A 19,260-nucleotide genomic window follows, 5' to 3' on the forward strand; every position below is an offset into this window, starting at 1 on the left:
CAATCAAAACCATAATGATGATAATGATTGGAACCTCAACTCTTTTTAAAGCTGACAAGATAGTTTTTTGTGCAAATTCTTGTCTGTTTGTATATTTCCCTTTAAAAACTAAAAATATCAAAATCAAAACACAAAATCAAATATAATTAGTTATTTTAGATAGTCTCTTATGCTCACTAAAGCTGCTTTTCTTTAATCAAAAACACAATAAAAACTAACATTATGAATAGTAAAGCTGAATAGTAAAGTATAGTCACGATACTTCAGAAATCATTCTAATATGCTGATATGGTGCTTCAGAAACATTTATTATCATTAATGTAGAAAACTGGTGCATTTTTAATATATTTGATGAAACTAACTTTTTTCAGATTTCTTGGAGTAGAATTTATTTGAAATATAAATATCTAACATATAACATTATAAATATTTCTTTTTGTCACTTTTTATTAATTTAATGCATCTACACAGAATAAAAAATAATGAATTGTACTGAACGGTAGTGTATAAGTATTTTTTATTTGTTTCATCTTAATGATGTGAGAGTGTGTGTGTGTGTGTGTGTGAGAAAATATATGCCATCTGTAAATTTACTGAAGTATGCGATATTGAGGAACATTTAAACCAGATTGTTTCCTGTTTTCTCCCCCTCAGCCTCCCCTAAGTGTGGAGGGAGGGAGGGAGGGAGGGAGGTGGGGACGGTCCTCCATCACAAAGCCTCAACAAGCAGCTGACTGTTTCCCAGGATGCACAATGAGGCCAGTCGCGCCACTTGCAAGGTTCCTAAGTGGCACAACTGTCCGCATTCACAAGTCTGAATGGGTCTGGCTGGCCCTGGGGCTCATCGCCTGATGCTGCACCCGCTTTCTTAGGGCAGTTAGAGCCACTGGTGGGGTTGTGTGGGTCCTGGCCCCTAGCACGTCCGCATTAAGAGACCCACAAGAAGACAAGAACCACTCTATCAAACTACTATGCATCTGCCCAAAAGAGGTCATCGTTCCACCGTCAGTTTGCAAATGTAGCCCTTTGCAGTGACTGGTATAGTTTATATATGCAGTGAGGAGGACTGAGGGCGTAATGCTGAGAACAAGACCCCCTGTAGACCTGGTATTAACATCCGTTTTAGGCCACTCCAGTGGAAACAGGACAATGCAAGCAAATAAGCAGGATGTAAAACTCTACCACCCTATACCTGAAGTCTAAATGCTCATTCTTTAAAAAAAAAAAAAAAAGCTAGGGGCCGCACATATTATTATATTATTATTTATAATCTGAATATGGTCTTAAAAGCAATGATTTTTTGACATTCCCCTGTACTACATGAGACAGATCCCAAGTGAAAACAGGGCCAAAAGTTACTCTTTAAATAAAAAAAAATATTTTTTTTACATCCAAAACGAATCATGCACTCACCTTTGTCTCCTCCACTCTCATGGAGTCCAGGAGGTAATGCAGCAATTCCTGACTGTCCTGCTGCTGGTAACCCTTGAAGCGAGGGGCCCTGAACAGAGAATGAGAATTCCTGTCACACAAACACATTGGCACAAGTGTAAATACATCCAAAGGGACAAAAGGAGCCAAAGCCACGCAAACACCAATTAGTCACACACAAAAAGCAATCAGCAGCATATAGACGAGTAAAGACGAGAGAAGAATGGACATAATCTTCTCTCAAGGACTTTTCTCTGATGTTGCATGAGGTGACTCTCGCTTTCTCTAGGAAGATTTCAGGATCTTAGAGGGAGCTATTATTTTTCCCTGACAACTTTCATTCACTTTTTATTTCATCATTCAACCTGCTGAGGTCGGTCACACACACGCAGCCACACATACACTTTCACACACAAACAGATAGTCTGACCTTTCACCAATTCTCTCATTCTACTGAATTATAAACCCAAGACTGGATTAAAAGAACTGAAAAATTAAATAAAAAATCTAAAAATTGAGCCTTTAAGTATTCAATTTCCACCTTTTAGAGTGATTATAATCCAGCGTTGCTCACTGTTGATGTGTAATTTTGTTTGATTCTGGGGAGTTTACTTTATTAAGATAATGTTCTGTAATGGAGACTTTAAAATGGACAAAACGTTCTCAGTAAAATTAAGCCAAGAAAAGCTATGGGTTATACAAAAGTTCATGCAAAATGCAAATACTCAATAATGAAACCATTAAAAGTAATCCCAGAAAATTATGTATGTGTGCGTATGTATGCACTTTCCAAAAAAAAAAAAAACTTTGTTTTTAAAGTACATCTAATTTAACGTTATTTTCAGTCAAGATTTTCTTGTTTTTAAAAACCAACAACAATTATTTATGGCCTTTATGATTATGACCATAATTTACAGTGACCTAAAATCCAGTACATCCCTAAGCACTTGTCATATCTTGATGTCCTTCAAACACATTTAATACCACATGCTCAAAACGACTGAAATTACAGACATGTACAGAATAGAGCCAGACAAGACCACCCTAAATACTCCAGACTGGAGGACACTGGCACTGTGGAGATATGTTTGTCCTTCCTCCCAGCTAACCCTGTGGTAAATCTAGCGGAAAAACATGTTGGGCATTTAGGAAACAACTCTTTAGACTCTCTGCTGGGTAGCACAGGCCAGATGTGGGCCAGCTGTGGGCAACATATGCGTGTTTGAAGCCGGCCCTGCATCAACCTGTTGTGAATTGAGGCTGGATAGCTGGTCAAGATGATGGGAAGTCCATTTGGCCTGGTGATGAACCCAAGGGTAAAGGGGCAAGTCAAGGTGTTGGGTAGGGTTGGGACGCTTGAGGCTGTCCAGATGCTCATCAATGATTTTGCTTTTACCTGCTAAGCTAGCAAGCACTGTGTTTGAATGAATGTACTGGCAGGACGGATGGTCAGGCAGTCTGGAACGCCTCTACCATGGGCTGATGAGTTTTGACGTTCTGTGCGGCTCTACATGACAAGAGTGCGTTTAAGAATGTCCAGCCACCTGCTTCTAACACAGGTCATGAGCAGGAGGTCTGGAGAGACGGCTTCCCTGCCCTTTCTCTGTTTCTCACTGCTTCTTTTCTTATCAACACTACTGTTCTGTAGCAGCATGCATGAAGAACTTCCAGCATAAAAATACCACAGCAACCTACAGTAGAGTCTAAAAGTCTGACACCAATTTAAAATCTATAAAACCTGGAGTTTTAGTTTTAGAATTTTATTTTGTTTCTGAAGTAAAATAATAATATATTAATTTGATAAATTCTAAATATACACTTCGGTTCAAAAGTCTAGAGTCAGTAGGATTGATTATTTTATTTGTAATTTTTTTTTTTTTTCAGCAAGGATGCATTAAAAATTACAGTAAAGACTTTTATCATTTCATTATTTTTAATTGCAATATTAATTTTTTTTTTTAAATAAATTTTTTTTATAAAAATTTCAATAAAATAAATGCAGCTCTGGTAAGCCCAAGAGACTCTTTTTTCCCCCAAATGTATTTCATTATTTTTTGTTTTCATTTATACTGTTATGGTGATTTGTAATAACAGAATTTGAATTTAATCCCCACTGTGTAAGTATAGTAGATACTGACTAATATTACTTTAGTTTTTTGTTTCAGTGTCTCTCTAGATATCCACATCTGCCAATGTCTAACCCAAACTAGCTCTTTGGTAAGAGGTTCAAACAGTAAGCAGATCAGGCTGGTACAAGCACAGCACAAGCTGAAGAAGGACAGGAACAGAGTGAATGTGTTCTGGAGGGAAGCTGATGGGTGAGACGGGCTCCAGTGGGAGAGGTGGGAGAGACTGAGAATGTACTGGAAGCTCATTCCACTGGAAGAGAAGGCTGAAGGAGCCTGTAGCGGTGCACCCAATATGGCCCTGCCACAGACGGACAGCTGTAACCACTAACACAATTAACAGCGGATGAGTTAGTACCAGACGCCAGGCAGCCCCAGCACAATGCTGCAATGCACACATGCACACACAAGCATACTACTATCAGTCGAATATAAAACACTCCCAAATATGCATCTTACGCTGAGCACAAAACATACTGATCTGAGACAAAAACAAACACACAGATTCATCCCATAGCTAAGAACTTCCAAAATCCAGCAAGTAAACATTTCATCGATCACCTCAAACATCAGCAGAATCATGGATCAATAAACTAAACAAATGATTATAATTTAAATTACAAATTCATCTATTAAATGCATTCGGTACATGGCTCTCATAAACACCTGATTCTGAATGGTCAATTCCGATAATCTACTGACAAATATTTTAATATAATGACCTTATAATAAACTGTAACTGATTTTTACACAAGGTAACAAATTTTCAAGTAGCTGTGCTGGCCTGCTGTGATAAAATCATTTCCATTTATTACATTATTTTAGTGGGTCTTTTAATCTTTTTAACTTCAAAGACCTAAACTGTCCACAACAATATTTAAAGGTTCCCTCATGTAGGCTTATTTCCACTAGTTCATCTGCTGTAATGACAAAGTTTTGTTTTTAAAACAGTTGTTAAATTACAGAAACTAGTAGTGTGCATATTATATAAATTCCATAATTTTTAAGAGCTGAATGTAATTTAGGGGGCCACTCTTTTTAACCAAAAAGACTTTTCCAGATGTTTGTAAGAGGAATTTTTTTTTACATGATAAGATATTGGCATGACATAACTAGACAAATTTATATTCTTTATAAAAATGTGTATGACGTTTTAAGATTTAATTTAATTGAATTCACATTACATTTAGAAACCACACTTTTAAAATTAGGCTACTTCATACTTATCAAGCTTTTCTAAGACCGTGGAAACCTTGGTTCTTCCAAGTGGGGGGGGGGGGGGGGGATTTAAAATCTGATATGATTTAAAAATTTTTAGATGTTTATGTTTGCTTTTTAGTTGCGTATTTTAATGCCACTTTAAAGTTTGCAGAAGCCCTGTAGTGGGGCCCGGCCTGCTGGTTGAGAATCACAGAATTATTTGATATGCAGCCAAGAAACTGATCACTTTCAGTTTACAACCTTTTACATCGGTCATCAACATATCTGGGTTTATTTTGTTTAAAATACATATACATATATACATATACACATATACATATACATATATACATATACATATATACATATACATATACATATACATATATACATATATACAAAGAATTCTGTCTCAGAAACCTAACAAACATCAGGTAATAAATAAGAATACCTGAAACTTGCTGTCCTTGCTCTATTGAAATAAAGAGCAAAACAAAAACTAAACAGCAAAAACAGGTCAAATATTTTTACTCCAAAAAGAAGCAACCTTCTAAAAAAGTATATCCTGTAATCGGCTCAGTTTTGAATCCCATTAAGCGATTAGTAAAGAGGGAGAAAATTTATGAGATATGAGAACCAAAATAGCAGCCAGTGTAACCAGAGCTTATTATTTCACATTGCCAACTCACACAACCAGAACATCCTTGAAAGTGCTGTAACTGGAACCTGTGAATACGTGCTTGAATCTCTGCACTAACAAACATGAAATAAGTTCCATTCCACCTCAATGTGAAGTATGCAAAGGGTCTGAGACATTATTATAACTCTAATTCAAATGTAGTTACAGAAAGCGGAAGATAAGGACATCTGGGCTCAGGGTCAGTGTGCGTGTTTACAGGCTGGGACCCTCACTAGCACCAGGACTGCTCTCTGGACTGCTGCTGGCGCTGGTGCTGCTCAGATCTGTCCAGCTGGCAGTGTGACCTGGCCCTCGATCAACCATGCCAATAGCACTCAGCTGTGTAACACACACAAACACACACAGGCTACTTGTTCTTCACCCATTTTATGGTTGGTGTTCATCCCACCTTCAAAAACACTGTCCTTTAAAGCGTGATGTCTCAAAAGATGCCATTTTTCCACATTGTCCAACATAGCAAATGTACAAGATGGTGTTCAAGATGGCACATTAGTTCAAGTACCCTTATCAGACCAACAGCTGTGACCAGTAGTTTGCCAGTCAACAAATGCATTAAACAAACAGGATCTTTCCTGTCAAGGACATGCTGGATCGCACAAGCCCACACACATAAACTGTGCAACACAGAAGGCCTTCACTTGACCCTATGAGCTGCCGTTCTGGAGTGCTCAAAGTGTGCGCATGTGGGTCCACCATGCAGAGACAGAATTACATTAAAGGTATATCTGAGGCAGAGAAATTCTGTGTTTAAAGGGCTCATGACATTTTTTTTAATGTTCCTTGAGCTTTACTTTATAAAGTAAAAAATGTAAAAAAAATAAATAAATATTTGGAACCCTCAATCTGAAATTTTCTTTAAAATTACCTGTTTTTCAGTGGTGGGTCCTTTAAGGCTTGCCAGTAATCGGCCACTGTTATGATTGGCTAACGTCATTGCATAGGAAACATTATGAACGCTAGGGTGACCATACACCCTCTTTTCCCCGGACATGTCCTTTTTTTGGACCTAAAAATGCATCTGGCCGGGATTTCTAAATTGCCCAAAATGTTCTAGATTTGGCTTTTGCTTTCTACAGTCGCCATTCATTGTATGCGTTTTTGTATCAAAGCCCTGCACGGGACTATTTTCTTAATCTCACTCCCGGTGAATTTCTGGCCTTCTCCCACAAACATTTTAAAATTGAAGTACTTAAATCACTTTGGATGCAGCTCATGTTGGATGCAGGGTTGCCAAATCTGCATTTTTTGCATGAAATTGGGGTGATTTTAAACTGTTGTGGTGGGTTTATTTTCTTCCATGGGTTAAAGGTTTGAAATATTACATAAATTACATTTCACTGAAATTTTGCATTCTACCTATGATAAACTGTGGTAGATGTTAAGTTTTGTGAAGGATGACCACTGGAAGGAAGCCTTTTAGCTGTGTTTAAGACCAATCTGCATAACAGTGACTGTAAAACCTGTATTTTAGGAATGGAAATTACATTTTGACTTTTGATATTTGGGATATGGTCATTGCACTACTTTCGGGACTACTTCAACCCCCCTCAAACCCAACAACCCCCACCCCAACCCCAACCCCATCTGCATCCTGCCCCAACTGTTCTCTTTTTTGAAAACTAAAATATGGTCACCCTAACAAATGCCCCCTTTGCTATTGCATGTGAGTGAGTTGACAACGTAATCAAAATAAAATGTAATTTCCAGACAAAGCATTATGACTCCTTTACTTACAGTTAGTGATGTAGCTCGCATTCAGAGTAATCAAGTCAGCCATTAAGCGGCTGGATGCCAGTTGGCGGGGTCTATGGTGGTCTTGCTCTGGAGGCAGTGTTTATGCAAACATCTGCACCCAGGTGATGTCACCTTGCCCCTCAGATCCAAAACGAGTCGTTTTTGGAGCTTGATTAAATAAATGCTTTGTTTATAATGAGGAGAATGTTTTAAGATGTTAAACTGAAACAGGATTTTTTTAATGGTGCAAAGACCTCTTATATGGCAAAAGATCAAGGCAAATTTGATTTTTCATGTCATGACCCCTTGACCCCTCACATGGTAACACCAGACTTTTGTGTAACTATTGCCTGGGGCTTGTAAACAGAATGAAGATTAGCCCTTACAAAAAGAGTGTATTAGTGACAGGTCAAATCAATGCACCTTCAGTGACTTTAACATTTTTAAACAATAATAAATAAAAAAAACCTTAAAGGTCCCAAACTTTTGAATGTTAGTGTATGTGTAGTTCCTATAAAAGACATCAAGCTATGCGCAAAATCGCGTTCAAAATAGCAGCCGATTCATTGCCGATTATGAATGCGATTTTGTGTAGCTTATCAGTGAACTACAGCTCTGCGTAGTAAATGCGCTCCATCTGAAAGCACCTGCTGGAGATTTACTACTAATCACAGGAGCGCCTTTACTGACGAGATGTGCATGAAAATTGCATTTGATTTTTTGCACAGCCCTACTATCAACTTTATCAAAATCAAAAGTATTTATAAATGTTTACTAGGGATGCACCAATATGATTTTTTGGAGCCAATACCGATATCGATTTTAACAAACACTTATTGGCCGATTCCGATATTTGTAACTTCTTTTATTTGAAATTTTGGCATTAAAATAAATAGTATTTTGAACATGTTTTAAATCAGCCAAGTTCGAAAACACCTTTATTAAATTAAACTAGCAGTTTTATTGCTGCATTATCAAATAATTTCTAATGAACATGGATTGGATCCATTTAACATTCAGCAGGCCTAAATAATACAACAGAACAAAGATACATATTAAATAAACAGTGCTTTAGGGAGGCTTAACAGTTTTCAGGTACAGAAGTAAACAAATGTAAAATAACACTTCACTGTATAAATTAAATACATATTAATCTTTTACTAAAGCGGGACTCTTATTTTGACGGGTTTTCTAGTCTACGGCGCTATATGGGTAATGAAAGCATGCAGTTCTTCGGATTTAAAGTTTGTCAGTTTATTAAACACCCCCCTGAAAAGATATGAGATCTGTATATATTTGTTTACTGTTAGACTTAATAAATGTTTATTATAATACCATCTATTTTTTATATAATGCAACCGAGAGGGAGAGTTTATTGTGCACTTCTGGTGCTGTGTTTTGCTTAGCTCTTATGGTGAATTTTTTGGAGTGAAAAAGGACGCAATAAACTTAAAACATCAGTAAAGTTTTGGTCATCATTCAGATGTGGTTTGCTACACTTATGAAAGTTACAAAAGTTATTTTGTCATGAATAGTGTGTGAAGATTGTCTTTTGTTATTTGATTAGCATTAAAGTGCAGACAGCAGCGCTAGGATTATGCAACAGACATTATACAGCTCAGTGCCTTCACGCAGTTATTTAATAAACCATCGGTTTGTTATATCAGCCTTTTTCCTTATGTAGCTGATATGCCGATGGTTGTAAATTGAGAATACATCGGTGCATCCCAAATGTTTACTGTTCATGGGATGTGTTTACTTTTTTCAAAGCACTGTACATGTTTTATGCATTCATAATGGCTGATGTGTTTGTGCACATGCATATACTCAAATGAATTGGTGTGCTTAAGGCTGAGACGATGCCAGGTGAGCAGAACGCACATGTACACATATGCAAACCCACAGGTCTGATAAAGGCTCAGTGCCCGAGTTAAATATCACAGAAGCACCAGAGAGACACCCAACTGCCTGGCAGGCTCCTGTCTGAGCCACCCAACCATTCAGCACGATCAAACAACGTTTAAACAACAGCCAGTGAACCATTCAGCCTGTGAGCTGCATAAAAAAAATCAACCCTGAGAGCATAGATCCACCCAGCCATTTGGGTTTAAAACAGAGGCTTGAAACCGCTTGGCATACAGTGCCGATCAATTAGATAAGTTTAAATTTGTTGACGCACAGATCTTTCAGAGATTTTCATAGTGTATTTTTACAAATGACGACATACTTCTGACATAGCTGGTTGAAAAGGATCTTGGGGGAGACAGGCCCTTTCCCAGGCTCCTTCATGCTTTGGAGAAACAGGAACATGGCCGAGGTGAGGGGTTCTGGGCTGGGTAACGTCACTGTAAGTGGCCCCTGTAAGAAAGCATAGCACTCATATCATATCTTATCATATCAAACACACAGAGCAGTGAGGTGTTTTGCATATTTAAAAGTTAATATGAGTGAGATTATGACAGAGACAGGACTAGTCCAGTCCATGATAGTTGGAACCTACCAATTTAGTCTCAGCAGGGGGGCAGATCTTCATCTTATGTCCCTTCTCCTTGACGTCTTGAATCAGGTCATTCAGCATGTGGGTCTGGGAGAGATTCTAAACCAAAACACACAAACAGCTTTTACAATTTCTCAGGTTTATATTTTCTCAAAGATGAGTTTCCACAAAAATATTAAGCAGTTTTCATCATTTATAACCAAACTACCGAATTAGAATGATTTCTGAATGATCATGTGACACTGGAGACTGGAATAACATGAATAAATTAAATTTTTAAATATATTCAAATATAAAAACAGCTATTTGAAATTTTAATAATATTTCACATAATTACTGTTTTTACTGTATTTTTGACTAAATAAATGCAGCCTTAGTGAAAAATGCAAACACACACACACACACACACACATAAAGTTTGATTTGTTAATTCCATTTAGTTTCATTTGTAAAATAATCTGAAGTGTCCTTCAAGAACTAAGCTTGTCCCTCTGAAACAAACAAGAATAGGGTGTTTTCTCAAGGCCACAAGTGTGAAGGTGCAGTTTTAGTGACTCTTCCACATAACATATTTGAACTCATTTTTGGTAACAGCCCAGACAATAAACCAGCTGGCTTCCACCAAAACACATAGAACTGACACAAACCAAATGTCAGCTGAGTGATGGGAGTTCTTGGACATAACTTTACCTGCATCACAGCATTGAAGAAGCAGGTGTTACCCAGGTTGTTGATGCCCTTGACTGGGATAAGTGTGCTATTCACTGGAGTCCTCCCTCTCTGAGTGTCCACATACTCAGCGGATTCCTCTAGGAGCCTGATAATTTTTGAAGTTGTTCCTAAAAGACAAAACAGAATAGAAGTTAACAAATCTCTAGTTAGGACACTATATAGTAAAGCAGGTTATCTACATTCAAAAACATTTCAGCGTAATTTAAAAAAAAGCTAAGATCTTGACTTAAACTTTCATTTAGTGAAATGAAAACAGTTATTCTGCTATGTGAAGATCTGGACTGGGCCTGGTCCCAGTGTGCGCATGATTTTGTAGCAGAAATGGGTTAACATGCTGGGTAGCAGCTGGGAGAGGCTGCAGATGACAGCTGGATAAAACTACACTGGTTAGGGAGCAGGGAACAAGCCCAGCTGCTCCCCGCTACTGCCATGACTCTGCGGGAGATTCTTGGCCCAGGCGGCTAAACACAAGGCCCGCAGAGAGAGAAAGAGAGAGTTTTTTTGCACAAATTAGCAAAACTCCAGAGAAATGACGGGTGCACTGCCTTCAACACTCAGGAGACATGAAAGCAACCTGCATGATAATTCAAAGCGAGCAGTCGGTCCTGTAAATAGCTCTCAGCCCCTCAGAAGAGAGGAGGATGGCGCCTGTGGTTTTCAACAATCCAGATACAATTATAATGCCATTTATTTTAACAATTTCTAACAGTTACTGCTTCTTTGTGAAATCATTTATTCAACAATGACTAAAACACTTGACATTTCTGAAAAAAAAGACTATTACACACATACTTTAATGAATGTCACAAATTGTAATAAATTATCAACTTTAGCATTTAATCAGTATTTTTATTTTCTGTATTGTGTACTGTCTTTCATCATCTAATAAATAAACATTTTATATTGTACAATGTGTATTTAAATTCTAAATAAACAATAACATAATAATTAGATGACAGTCATTTAAAGGAAGTCTCAATTTTGTTATGCAAATCTGACAGAAAAAGGTGCGTCAAGAGTAGATATCCTGTACACAATGACATACAGAATACAAGGCCAAAAAAGCCATGAAACAATACACTTTCAGAATATAATTGTATTTATTAGAAAAACTATGTCCCATGTAATTTTTTTTATTTTATTTGCTAGCTTAAAGAGAGAAAACACACTAGTGCCAAGGCCAGAAATCTCCAAATGAATGGAATAGTTCGAAATAGGCTGGATGAATATTTTTATTCACAAATATTATGAAGCAGTCCTTAACTTAACAGCCTTAACGAGACATTACCTTTTATATGCATAAACCAACTATCTGCACGTTCCACTGGAAAAAGAAATAAAAACAGCTGCAACTCAATGAATAATAGAGTGGACTACATATACACAACAGAAGCTTACCTACAATTTTTGTATGCAAGATATTTTTAAATGTTTAATTGGTGGACCAGTTGTCAAACTGGGTGGTGGCCTTTAGCAACAAAGCATTGGACAAGCCTTAACAAAACACTGAATCCATGAATGGCTCTGGACCCGTCTTTCTTATTTTTATACTCACTAGCACCATTTGTGAAGGAGAGTGTTCTGTCAAATTAAGCATTAATGAACAGCTACAAGCACCCAGGGCACTGAGAATGAGAATGAAAGTCAGCATGGTGCTGCTTGCCGCTACTAAATATTGCTATTTACACTCTTTTGTAGTACTTTTATGCATAAGTAAGAGCAGGAAAACAAATGTCCCTTTGTACCTTTAGAGTATTAAGTAAATAAGCAGCCATATGTTCAATCAAAATGAATCATAAATGTATTTAAAAAATCACTAACAAACAAAATGCCAAAATTACTATAAGCACTGCAACTAACAGGATTGAAGACTTAGACGAAAGTAAACTGACACTCAATAAGTTCCAGCTAATTTGCGTTCAAATGTTATTTTGTAATTACTGATCATATTATACTTGCAAGAGACACTAGTGTACTGCATTCATGTAATGTGCTCTAAATAACTTCAAAAATGACCTGAAGTAATTCATATCATATACATGAGTTCAGATTTTGTACATATCTACAGCTTGTTTTGCCCTCAAGTGGAATAATATGCCTTATTCTTGTGTCCCAATTGGTTTATTCTTGCATGAATGATTTCTGTTTAGAAAGTGGATAAAATTAGTTGTTACATGCCTAAGTGTGCATTGATTTCTCCCGTACGCTACCTCCTGTTGGAAAGATCCACAAAGAGGACAACATACACTGATGAGCTGTAAATGACATGGAATGCCTTGGAGGTCATCTTTTAGACAAAAAAAGAATGCTTTTACATTCTTGTGTATCCAACAGAATCGAAACTATTATGAAAAAAGGAACTTTAAATGTACAGTAATAGACAGGCTGTTGAATGCCTGTGCAGATGGGTGACGTCTCTGTATGTCAGCCTTTGACAAATCTCTGCTGGACAATACCAGGGGTCTTCATAAACGCACCTTAGCTGACACATAGATACTCTTAATGACTTCAAGGCTGCAATATAATTTCTTAAATTCAGACAATTAATACCAAGGCATATGGTTGGGAGGAAAAAGTAATTTCTTAAATCAGGAAAGCAACTAAAACGTCTTGAGTTATCTTTCAGGTTAAACTGACATTGCCGCCCCAGGATCACCTTATTTAGCTCCCCTTCTGAATCCATATTGTCACACCGCCACATCTGAGGAAAAGCCCAAGGTCAGTCCATGTTCTCCAATTAAATTGGATTTCCTTTGAGCAACAATGCTCTTTGGAGCTGCCCCGAATGTTATGCAGATCCAAACACACTTATTGCACAAACTGGGCCAGAATTAAGCCTTGTTCAGAAAAAAAAAATCCATTAAAATCTGAAGTGGGCAGCTTCTGTGCCCTCACGATTTTCTCACAGGGGTTAATCAGGCATCAAAACAATAGGCTGGAGTGCTGCTATTCCTAAGTGGGGCCATAAGCATCTGGAGCACTACATGGAAACATCTGGAAGTTTGTCTGTGTCCATACAGTCATTCGGGAGGGAGCCCATATGTCCAGGAACACTGTGGTGCAAACAAGTGTGGACAACAGGGACGCACAGCTCATACAATGAGCAAATAGGAGAATGAGTGAGTGTGATGGCAATAAGGTACTTTTGAATCTTGTCGGACACATTTTTTGAATGGACCAGGAGAATAAATGTGCGATGTGGGAATGCCTATGGAGTTACATCGCATCTGGGCCCACTGATCAAGGTAAACAATGTTCAGAGAGCCATCTGCCAGTATAGCAGTGAAGAGATACATAGAGGGGACTTGGTGGGGGGGGGGGTAGTGCCCTGAACAAGCATATGGAAAAACAGATTTTTCCTCTCCCTGCAGCAGTTAGCGAAGGCAAATGTCAGCATGCACCATGGCCACGCTTGACTGTCCTGCACTCGGCACCACCACCTGGCTCTCCTTGCTCAGCCACCGAATATGGGCAGGAGTGACACTGTGGAGCATGTCCCCAGGGCAGCCTAAACTAACGATCCCATTCCTCCCCACCCAGCTCTCTAAAAACTGCACAAGTGCCAAAGTGAATGTGGTTTCCTGTTAACTGTGTTAAAAGGAAGATCTTTCATAAGCACTGTGAAACCGTTTTTACCCACCCTCAGCCAACATTGTGTGAAAGACAATAAAGGATATTTAGCAGAATGTCTAAGCTGCTCTTCTTCATAAAATAAAAGCAAACAGTGAGCACAGTTGGGCCACATCACCAATCACATGCATTATATAAATTTAAAAAAGTAAGGACGCCCCAACAGTAACATTTCGGCAGTATTATTCATATACCATTTAAGTATTTATTAATATTTCGAATTTCAATATTTCAATTGTTTATGTTCACATTTTGCATCTGATATTTGTATTTGTATTTTATTTCAGTTTTATTTCAATTTTATAAAAGACAATAATAACAAACAACATTTTTAATATATGTAGTTTTAGTTAACAATAGTAACAGTGCATTCATGCCTATAGGATATTCTGTACTATTCTGTCTAAATAAATGAAAAATAAAACACTAAACTCAATCATTGCTAAATGCTACAAGGGAATTTAGGCACCACAATATTATGTTAGGGTTAAGAGAAATAGACTTTCATTCAGAAATTTGCTGAAGATTACATGAAATATTATTAGTGATAAAGATGAACTTTATGTGATTGTTAGATGACAGAAAAAGGCAATCTCAATGTAAAATAAAACAGGGGAAGTAAACATGACCAGTTTACGCATCCAATAAGTCAAAATGGATAAATGAATAAATAAAAAAAATAATGATAATAATAATACATAAACAAGCCCCTTTATATCATCTGAGCAGCTTGGAAATTGTGCTAAATATCTTAACTATATTTTTATATTTAGTGCAAGAAAGCAAGCTTGAAATGACATGAGGGTGGATAGATAACAACATAGACAACCAAGGCAAGACTATACTGACATAAATAATTATTTATAACCTGCTTTATATACGTAACTCCAAAGGTCATAAAAGTAGCACTACTATTCATTGGTGCTTGAGGAAAAGCACTGAAACAAGTGTCACAAAACTAACAAGTGTTTGAAGCGTTGAAGTGGAGAACTTGCCAAGAAGAGTCAAGCACAGAGTTATAGAAGTGAATGCACTGAACATGTACACTTTTCAAAATCGTCCCTTTTTTCTCATAAAGTGAAGGACAGCTCTCCTCAGGCTGAAGACAGCAAGCAGTCATGAGAAAGGCCGAGCAACACCAAATGTCTTATTAATTTGTTAATTTGTTGTGGCCGTGGGGCATGAAAACCGTGCTTCATTGCCATCTGAGGCCAAGGGTATCCAACGTCTTGATTCTTTCATGCACACACACACACACATATATATATAAATGTGCTGTTCACATTGGCCCTGGATTGACCTAAATAGAAGAGCATTCTTCCACCCGAGGCTAACCATCCTTAGTAATCAACAAGACTTAGCCATAAAACCCTCAACATCGGCAGAGTAAATGTAAAACAAGGTTTAAAAACCATAAAAGTGCACATCAAATAAAGATCCAATGAATACAATCAACATTAAAGTTAAAAAAAATTTAACCAGTAAAGAAAAGGAGGCATTTAGAAGACTTGAAAGTAGGGATGCACTGGAATTAAAATTCTGGGGTATAATTTTTTTAATATATTATATATTAAAATTCTACACCATTTTGAATTTCAAATAATTTGAAAATAAAATTACAAATTAAAATTTTTAAATGTGAAAACATTTAAATGCTACAGGTGAGGTTACCTTACTTAAGCAATAAATCAAAAGAAAAGGAATCTAAATGTAAAAATATGCACAATTACATATGACAGATGTAGCAAGGACATCGTTAAAATATTCCACGTGACATCAGTGGTTCAACCGTAATTTTACGAATCTACGAGAATACTTGTTGTGCACAAAGAAAACAAAAATAATGACTTTATTCAACAATTTCGTCTCCTCCGTGTTACCCTATAGCCCCTTGTCAGAGAGTATCACATATGTAAACATCGCATGCTGTTCTGTGTCAGCAGCACCGTACACGGATACGTTGTTTACGCTTTAATCTGAACGTAAACAACATATCCGCATACATACATTGCATATGTTATTTCTGTATGTGATATGTGATACTCTCCAAAATGGTGCTAGGAATTCATCAAAAATATCTTAATTTGTGTTCTGAAGATGAACAAAAGTTTGGAACAACATGAGGGTGAGTAATTAATGACAGAATTAGTTTGAACCCTCACCTCATGAAATACGAAATTATACTGAAAATCAATAAGAGAAAATGAAGATTCAACTGCTGCATGTGCCAGCCTCTGATGCCTATTGAAGCAAAAACATTTTAATTTCCGCAAACAAAGCCTTCCCAGCTGTGTTTCAAGCACAAGCCTGGCTCTCTGAGGTCAAGTCTCTTTCTACCAAGACTCTGGTACTTGAGCTGAAGGCCTTTTTGGTGAGAGAGCGCAGTTAATAGATTTTCTTTCTTCTCCCTGCTGCTGTTGTGGAAAACTATTATGGATTCTGGAAAATTCTTGCTGGGGCTCTTTTGTGCCACGCATCTATGAGAAAAAAGTGAACACAACAACAGGCTGTTTCCAAAAAAACCCTGGCCTTCAAATATTGCAGAAATGCAATTTCACCAGCTCCTCTATGCCAGCGCCAGTCCATTTCGCAGCCACAATGGATGCCCGTTTCTCCCTCATTTAGTCAGCTCGCCTGGAACAATGAGCATGGAAGAATGGCAACAGGTAATTTAAAGAGCTAGGTACGAAGGATGTGGGCAGGAGGTGGCCCAACTCTGGCCAAATACCTAAGACCACCACCAGCTACCTTCTAGTCCTCACCAGAATAAAGTCACCAAGTGTGCGACGGTTTTTCACTTTTCTGTTTTCGAGTATACTGGCTCGGAGAGTCTATTGGGCTTGATCAGATCAGAGATTATATACAATTATCATCTGGTGAACACCAAGATGTTTGGAATATGTTCAAGGCCATCCTGTGAAGATGATTGAGTCTGTTTGACTCTGTCTGGAGTGGACTGGTTTTCCACTATAAGAAAGAATAAAAATGAACCCAAACACATGAACCCAAAACTCAGTTGTGATTATTTTGCAATGTATGTTGCAAAATAATCACAACTGAGTTTTGGGTTCATGTGTTTGTAGTAAATGTGACAACACAGCTATTTCACAAGCAAAAGATCCTTCTCGCAACATCCACCACCTTTTTACAGCTGAGGATGCAAGCTGGAAACAAGCTGCTCCTCCTGAAGAAAACAAGACCTTCTCCCTGAAGCTCAGAGTGAGAGACGAGGAATCATGGGAGATGTGGCAGGGCAAGGGGAGGAGCAGGGCTCAGGATCCGATCGCCACACAGCTGCAGTTGTTCTTCAGGGAATCCGACCGGGGAGCATCACTCAAGCGCTTAATGCCATTAATGAGACCAACCATGCGGCAGTAACGGAATTGGAGCACAGCTTCTCCAGCAAGAACCGAGCTGCCCCTGGAGTGGCGGTCGACCAGTTAGGCTGGGTTTAAATGAGCTAAACTTTGCTACACCAGAGCATCAGGGCACGGACAGGGACAGAAGCGGATTCAATGACTGTTAAGTATCATGCAAGGACAAGGTGGTAGCATATTTCACAGCTATGTGAAATTTTATACACTAGCCTTTGCTGATCACTAAAAAGGGAAATGAGAAGTGTAACAGACACTGTGCTTCGGCATTTACTGTCAAACTCAACTGGAGAAGGTGTCTAAGTTTGCTTACCAGAGAATACAAGCTCACTTTTACGCTTATAGGTGAAACTTAAATAAAACAATGACAGACAGCTGTAACAGAAAGTAACTAAGATGGTTTCTTCAACTACACCACATGATCATATACTCTTATGTTGATTCTCATAATTTCAGCGAGGCTTTACAGGATTAATTATATACTGTAGGTGAATGACTCTCATAATACTTGCAAGAACATGTCCAGGTCATACCTCACTCCAATTTCACAAAACAAAATGACAAATGTAACAACAACAACAACAGGACAAAAAAGTCAGCTGTGAAAATATGCGACATTTTTAAATATCTATTTTAATATGTTTTAAAGTGGAATTTATTTCTGTGATGGCAAATTTGAATTTTCAGTGTCACATGATTAATCAAAAATGCTGATTTGGTGCTCAAGAAACATGACGTATTATTAATGTTGTGGCTGCTTAATATTTTTGTGGAAAAATTCCAGGATTCTTTGATGAACAAAAAGTTCAAAAGAACAGCTTTTATTTGAAACTGAAATCTTCTGTAACATTACAAATGTCTTTCCCACCACTTTTGATCAATTTAATAAATAAAAGTATTGATTCCTTCAAAAAAATCTTCATTATTTTTATGATACTTAAGCACATTATCATGTAAACAATGTCACAGTGTTTAAAAGCTTCATTTTCTTAAATATGAATAGAATTTCCTCCTTTCTAATTATTTTTTTTCTTCTGATTTTGGAGAGAAATATGACCCACAAGACAAATTCATCAATTAAAAAAAAAAAAAAAAAAAAAAAATCATACAAAGAAGCAGTTGATCATGGATCTGATGATCTTGGAAACAACTTTTCCAAGACATGACAAGACAAGACAAGTGGAGAAATAACTGAGAAAATGCTTCTCATTCTAAATGTGTAACAGAGTAACTTCATCAAGCATCCAAGGCAGCATTGCTGCTGGAGCTCTAGGTGGAGCCGGGGAGCTGCTGTTATGACAGAAAGCAGTCAGACAGTTACACCTGGGTAACACACTCTGCGGGAGCTAAGACTGAGCCAACAGCTTGTGATTCCAGTGTCACATATTTTAATACATCACTTATAAGACACAAATCAATGCTAAAATTAGAGGGTCATTGTACTGTCTTTCTTGAGCAGTTTTATGTCTTTCTTGCAATAATTATCATTACATTTACGAGCATTTACTTCAAACAGTCACTGAAACACAGCGTGCTGTAAGCCAAGGAGGATTTATGGCATCAAGATTTTTCTCACTGATATGAAAGCGAGAGACAAGACATTATTTAAATCAGCTGCAAACATAATGTATTCAATCATGGTTGCTAATGCTGTTTAGAAACATATTGTGTGAAATGACCGATTTAAAATAAAGTATGAGCGGTGTGAAAAGTCAAAAATGAGACAAAACAACCAAGGATTTAATTTACCAAGGATTTAGAATGATCCAAGGTTAACTATTTTAAGTGTAAAATACCTCATATATTGTGAAAAGTGCTACACATGAAACTTAATTT

The 19,260-nt window shown here is 37.4% G+C and overlaps 1 protein-coding gene across 2 annotated transcripts in view; it reads right to left on the bottom strand.

The window, feature by feature from the left end:
• Positions 1 to 19,260, bottom strand: part of LOC109088317 (ubiquitin carboxyl-terminal hydrolase 45) — a 32,409-nt gene that overhangs the window by 7,498 nt on the left and 5,651 nt on the right. For both annotated transcript variants that reach the window (XM_042741295.1, XM_042741296.1), the window contains exons 6-9: positions 10,379 to 10,527; positions 9,692 to 9,787; positions 9,419 to 9,549; positions 1,414 to 1,501 (exon numbers count right to left, since the gene is read on the bottom strand). In XM_042741295.1, the coding sequence (XP_042597229.1) occupies positions 1,414 to 1,501; positions 9,419 to 9,549; positions 9,692 to 9,787; positions 10,379 to 10,527 (464 nt within the window). The remainder of the gene's footprint in view (positions 1 to 1,413; positions 1,502 to 9,418; positions 9,550 to 9,691; positions 9,788 to 10,378; positions 10,528 to 19,260) is intronic.

This window comes from Cyprinus carpio, chromosome B16 (genome assembly GCF_018340385.1).
Source record: "Cyprinus carpio isolate SPL01 chromosome B16, ASM1834038v1, whole genome shotgun sequence".
Taxonomy (NCBI): Eukaryota; Metazoa; Chordata; class Actinopteri; order Cypriniformes; family Cyprinidae; genus Cyprinus; species Cyprinus carpio.